The sequence below is a fragment of the Marmota marmota genome, unplaced genomic scaffold, assembly GCF_001458135.2.
Source record: "Marmota marmota marmota unplaced genomic scaffold, marMar, whole genome shotgun sequence".
Lineage (NCBI taxonomy): Eukaryota > Metazoa > Chordata > Mammalia > Rodentia > Sciuridae > Marmota > Marmota marmota.
In genome coordinates, this window is record NW_025999944.1 from 34,895 (window position 1) to 41,647 (window position 6,753).

Genomic DNA, 6,753 nt, shown 5'->3' on the forward strand with positions numbered 1-6,753 from the left:
AAAATTGGCTAAAGGTATTGATTTCTAGTGAAATTGAGAACCCAGAGATTAGCCATCTGGTTTCCTATGATTCGGTTAATCTATTACCAAATTTAGAGATTCTGAGGTTTGGAATTATTCCAACGGAAGTTGTTTATTTCTTCACTTGTTAAGCTTCACTGACCAAGGGGAACCTCAGGCCCCCAGAAATAAATAAAAGCCCTGTGTTTCACCATCACTGACCGCTCACCATTCTACTGGGCACACAACCATGAGATTCCGTTCCCTTCTTTCTTTTCTCTTCCTCTTTGTGACTATAACACCAAAAGGTAAGATGGTGAAATGATTGTAGAGGTGAGTTCTTAAGAAACCCACTCAGATGCACAAAACTCTGATGCAATACATGGCCTTGGGAACTCAGAAGTCTAACATGTCCCTAGAACTGATGAGGTCAAAATTAAGGAGCAAACCAAAGAGTTCCATTTCTAAGCTCCATGATTAGAAAATAGGACCCAAGTAGAGAATTAGAAGTACAGAACCCTGGCCATGAGACTTAAGGCTTAATATAAAAACTGGGGCACAGGGCACCAGTCTCCTAAAAGGAAAACAAAAATGGCAGCCATTGGTTCAGACTTGGTTATGGAAAGGAAGAATATGGAGTCTATTAGTGAAAAACATATGTGAAAGGTAAAAGTTAGGCCATTAAGATAGAGCTCAACAAGAAAGGATTGCATCAAGTTACACAACACCAGTATAAATTGAGGATCAGAGGAATTTGGAGACAATACAAACAATGGAATGAAGCTCCAAAGAAACAAATTTATAAGCATAAGACATATGATTCAGAAGTTTGAATGTTAAAATGTGGAATCAAAGTGAGAAGGTAATATGATCATCTCTGGCTGTTTCATCCAGATCCTGGCAGACCTGACAAAATTTTCTCCATTATTTATGGCAAGATGTTCACATCTTTCAAACTAATGTCTGTGGGCACTGAACTTGATTTCTTTCTTGATTCATCTCTAAAATTCTTTTAAGTGCAATTGAAGCCACTCACTTGTTTGATCTTCTGAAGCTGTTAGAGAGTCATTTGCTCCATTGCTCTATATGTCTATGATAATGTCAATAAGTCTGAAAATAAATTTCAGTATCTAAGAAGGAATATTCTTCCTTATGAATCAAGTAATTTTATATTATCTTCTTGACTTGAGCAAGTGCCATGGGCATGTCACAGTCATTGGCAAAAGACTGGCAAAACAACTCTTTGGCTTTCTGTTCTGAAGATACTGCCTTAAATTAAACGTTACATTTAGCAGGAAGCACAGCACCAGTGGGATGAATCATTTTTGCTCCTTTTTTAGCACAGTTCATACATTCCACCTCACTCTGCATGGGATACCTCCAAGTTCATATGACACAGGACTGCCTCTGTTTGGTACTAATAACTCTTCACTTTAGCTTCATTAAAAACCTGTCAGCTGGATTCAGTCGTGCATAATTCCAGCAACTTAGGAGGCTGAGGCATGAGGATCTCAAGTTCAAGGCCAGCCTCAGAAACTTTTTGTTTCAAAAAAGAAAAAAGGGCTATAGATATGTCTCAGTGGTAGACCACCCCTAAGCAATCTCCAGTACCTCAAGGGGGAAAAAAAAGAAAAAGGAAAGAAAAAGCAAAACTTGTAAATGTTATCAGATATTGCACTAAATGCATGGGAAGTAACAAGACCAACAGCGGCACCAGGTCCAGCAGGCCACTGAGCAGGAAGTCTGCGCCCTGTGAAGACCCAGAGCTGAGTAGTGTTTTCCATGATTGGCTGGCGAGACTGTTCTTTCCGTGAAAGACAGCCACTTTCTCTTCCAGAAAAAGCGGGCAGAATGGGAAGTATTAGCAGGATATTACCCAACTCCCCATCATTCCATTCTCTTTGCTGCACAAAGACCCTGAGTTTCTAATCTACTACCTAACAGCAGAGTGTAAGAAAACCACGCTGGGTGGACGCTGCCCTGGAGGGTGCACTGGCTCACCTGACTGGAAATATTTCACTACAGAGTAGAGAAACAATAATGATAACCTAGAGTTTAAGTATAAAACAACAACAAAAATATTCAGATCCCAAAAAGCCATCAAACTGTTCGTCAAACCATAGAGGTTAGGCTATCTTTCACGGAAAGAACAGTCTCGCCAGCCAATCATGGAAAACACAGAGTTCTGAAGTGAGAACAGTTAAAATGAAGGATTGGTATATTTCTGCAAAAGGAGATGAAGTGAGACCATATGCCATTTGATAGGCATGACACAGGCACAGACAGGAATAAGGGTGGGTACCACTTTTGAAATGGTGCTTCTTGGTGGACATTGTGCATTGTAGCATTGTGCATAGAACAATCTGTTGGAGAAGAAACTTACAATACTGTGCCTTACCCACTAAATTCCTCAGGGAACTTCCTAGTCAAGCAACAGTAACATACAGTCCCACACCTTTCAAAATGTACTGCTCCAGGCAAAGGCTATATCTCTGAAATCTTTTAAAAATCAGCCTACCCCTCCAAGGTGCGTATAATCCCATACTTTGAGCCCCTCTCCCTAAAAATGTTGAGCTTCATCTGTATCCAATCCTTTCGTGTAGGCAATATGTGTCCCCTATTCCAAAGCCATCCTTCTGGAGGTTTATTGCTTTATGTACATTTCCAACCATTTGAGAGTGAATTAATGATTGTCAAATCTCTTCCTGTGCAGGAAAGACTGGTGTTATCCCAGGAGAAAAGCAGTGCATCGCTTTGCAAGGGATGTGCAGAGATTTCGCATGCTCACCTTTAGATGACACCATTGGTGTGTGCAATAATGAGAAAAAGTGTTGTAGAAAGTGGTGGATATTTGAACCCTACCCAACACCAGTTCCCAAAGGAAAATCTCCTTAGACTGGAGCAAACTGGAAGCCCTTCGAACTCTGGAATGCATGAGCAACTGCAAACATCTTGAACCAAACTTACTTTTCTCCCTTGACCACAAATAAATATTGTCCTAACTCCACAGGTCCCTGGGGTGTTTCTTCTCAATGTACATTCAATCCTCTTAAAAATGAAAAGAATAGTCCCATGTGGTAGCCCCTGTCTGTAATCCCAGCAGCTCAGGAGGATCTCAATTTCAAAGCTAGCCTTAGCAACTTAACAAGATCCTAAGCAACTCAGTGAGACCCTGTCTCTAAATAAATAAAATATTTAAAAAGGGCTCAGTGGCTCAGTGTTTAAGTACCCCTGGGTTCAATCCCCAATACAAAAAAAAAATCAAACTACAAGAGTAATCTAACTTATAGAAGAATTTCATAATCTGAAGACATTTATAAAAAATTCAAGTTTTTAAGGAAAAAAAGATAAAAATCTTAAATATGTAAAATAATAAGAGTATGAAACATCAATTGATAGAGTTGGCTATCTGAAGTAGAATATCAACCCTCTTTGTTCTCTAGTTCTGGAAAAAATATCGTTTTGAGGGGCTGGGGATGTGGCTAAGTGATAGAGAACTTGCTTAGTATGCACAAGGCCATACGATCAATTCCCAGCACAACAACAATGACATTTACTATTAATAGAGATCTACTCTGAGCATAGGGGCTAAAGCTGGCTAATCGTACAGCCTTGTTAACAGTGCTCCCAAGAATTGGGCACACAGGTTTGGGCCATAATCCCAAATGACAATCCTAATTTTTGAAATCCAAAAAGATTAAAATTCCTAAAGTCTACAATTCCAAAAGATCAAAATCCCTAAGATATAATTCTGGGGAAAAAATTTAATTATTTAAGTGGAACTTATTTATATTAAAAGGGGGATTAATTTGAAAACATATAAAAGCATGACAGAACATTTCATGAGCCAGTTTACCCAAAAAAAAAAAAAAATAGGCAAGAATAACACACATTTTTGCAAGCATAAAACTCAGGTATATTGGTGGCAGTTGCACAAGTATAACAATTATGAACAGATGAAGTATATTCATAAAGAAATTAGCCAAAAAGTGAAATGTATAAATACCACTCTGGTTAATGACCCTGCTTTATAGCTGTGGTCATTCGAAATACCATGATGAACAACTTAAGTCTACTGACAAGACCAATCAAAAACTGCAATGAGTCCCCAAAGTATATGCAATCACCCAAAAAGTCAAACTCTCAAAAAATTTTCTTTCAATAATGCAGATGTACAAAAAAAGTATATATCTTCACTTACTAATAAAGTTTCAACATTTCTATGTACAGGCACAATATTAAAACACAATATCAGTGTTGTGATAATATGCTTTTGTGGAGTCAAGTTTGCAAAAAAAAAAAAAAAAGAAAAATGCATAAAGGGAATTAGAACTCTGTAAAAGTCTTTACAGAATTTATAACTCTGGTATAGAAAATGATGCAAAGATTTCTGTGGCCATAGAAAATTATTTTTTTAAATGCTGACAATTTAAATTAGTAGGGAAAAAACTTTAAAAAAAAAAAACTAAAAAGAAATTTTGACAGGAAAAAAGTCAAATAGGTTGTGGGCGTTTGTGTGAAGGTAGTCCTTGAGAGCTGACCAACCTTCAGAATTGTGAATATTAACTTTGTGTGGAAGTGTTACAATGTGATGAACACCTACCATATTTTCCTTCACAGCATGGCCGTTCTCAGAGAAAATGTCACATTGATTTTCTAGTTGAGGTCTCTCCTTTTGATATTCTTTTATGAGTCAGCATACACCAATATAAGCATTTCCTAGTTAATTTTCTATCTTCTGTGTCATGCTTCTAAATTGTTTTGTGTACATGGAAATCATTCTGCATGTTCCCATATACAGACCAACATTTGGCAGAAATATTAGTGATTGAACAGCAATACCATTTCATAAGTGTCTTCCTAATTCTACTAAGCACAAAATTGTTTCGAAGCACTCAGTAATTAATGGCTTCCTCGGGCTAATTCACTGAAAGCTTCTGGAATCTCATCTGTTAGAAGGAATGAAAATTCAGGCAAAGGAGGCATTTTTAAATCAAGGTCTTCTTCATTGCTGTATTGCATTTCCAATCCTTTCCCCAGGATTCAGCTTTTTATCCCTTTTTTACAGCCTGATCCTGGCTAAGGGAATTTCAGCTTCCAGGATTCAATATCAAGGATTTTAGTTTTTCAGGATTTTAGACTTAGGATTTTTAAATCTTAGGGATTTTGATCTTTCGGGGTTTTGACATTTAGGATTATGGAGTTCAGGATTCTCTTTGTTGGGATTATGATCAGTACCAAGGGACTCTACTTACCCCCAGTCATGCCAGTAGTGAACCGGAGAGATCCCCTTCACTATACCCTACTTCTGGAGAAATAGAGAACCTGCACCCTACAAGTAGGCTCATCAGGAGGAATAGGGAAGCTGGAGCCCAGAGGAGCTGAGAATTTAGCATGCCAAATTAGTTCTTTCCAACTACACCATTGCACAATACCACTTTCTAGAGCTAAGAAAATTAAAGAGTGAGGAAGAGACCAGGGGTGGTACATGACATGAGTCCCAAGAAAATGGAATGACTCTTCGAGAATGAGGCCAAATTATCACATAAATAAATTTCAAGCCTTCTCGTTTTCTTTACCACAAAGTCAATTCAATGAATCAGGAGAAGGTAAGTTATCTCCCTAAACAGAGGCAACATCGGAGTCCTCCTGAATTAACTTTAATCCCATCTTTCTGGATCTGTTTTTTAATAACCATTATTCTTTCCAGTGTCCTCTTAGGACTACTCTTGCGCAGTTGAGAACTTGGTCTCAAGATAATATATTGATTAAATCTTTACCAATCACACTATACTCAGTTTAAATTTTGCTTCTTATTCCCTTTCATTTCAAACATTTCAAAACATTTCAAACATTTCAAAATGTAGCTGCCACATTATGGAACATAGCACATTAAACAGCAACATTAAGATTCTTTAGCAACCCTGTTACAGAAGATGGTTCATAAGTCTACAGATGGAAGTGTTTCCCCTGTTTTCTTCTAGCAACTGTCAAGTTTCTGGCTGTCTTTTCTAGGCCTTTGATGCAATCTGAGCTGACGTGTGCAGTGTGAGAGATAGGAGTCTAGATTCAGTGTTCCATATGGATGTCCAGTTTTCCCAGCATCATTTGTTAAAGAGACTGTTCTCAAACTTACGTTTTTGGCATCCTGGTCAAGAATCTGATGACTGTAGCCATGTGGGCTTGTCTGTGTCCTCGGTGCTGTTCCATTTTCATGCCTGTAGCATTGTTATTTTTGTTAGCAGAGCTCTGTGGTACAATTGGGAGTTGGGTATTGCAATAACTCCAGCATTGTTACCCTCGCTCAGGATTGCTTTGGCTATTTTGCATCTTTTCTTCATATGAACTTTAGGATTGTTTTGTCTAGTTCTGAGAGGAGTGTTGTTGGTATTTTGATGTGGATCATATTGAACTTTTGTATAGCTTTCGGTAGTATGGCCATTTTAGCAATATTAATTTAGCCTGCCTATGTATGTGGAAGGTCTTTCCTTCTTCAGTTGTCTTCTTTGATTTATTCTTTCAGTGTTCTGTCCAACATACAGGCAGAAAATAAAAGAGAATTATTGAGTCGGTGAATCAAATTGGAAAGCTTCTGCACAGCAAAGAAAACAAGAGCATAGAGGGAGAGCCTACAGAAGAGAAGAAAAACTTTACCAGCTACTCTTCTAGCAGAAGATTAATATCCAGACTATATAAAGAACTCCAAAAGAACTCCAAAAACTCAGCACCAATAAAAACTCCAAATAACCCAAT

General features: G+C 37.9%; 1 protein-coding gene across 1 annotated transcript; it reads left to right on the top strand.

Moving 5' to 3' along the window:
* The first annotated feature begins 250 nt into the window (after positions 1–250).
* Defb130b (defensin beta 130B) lies at positions 251–2,895 on the top strand. Its single transcript, XM_015499404.1, has 2 exons — positions 251–308; positions 2,714–2,895. The coding sequence occupies exons 1-2, from the start codon at positions 251–253 to the stop codon at positions 2,893–2,895; spliced, it is 240 nt and encodes a 79-aa protein (XP_015354890.1).
* The last annotated feature ends 3,858 nt before the right edge of the window (positions 2,896–6,753 follow it).

Bases quoted from the DNA above. Each gene is read 5' to 3' on its own strand.
- Defb130b (XM_015499404.1), top strand. From the start codon at position 251: ATGAGATTCCGTTCCCTTCTTTCTTTTCTCTTCCTCTTTGTGACTATA. The intron at 309-2,713 runs GTAAGATGGTGA...CTTCCTGTGCAG, and splicing joins TGTGACTATAACACCAAAAG to GAAAGACTGGTGTTATCCCA.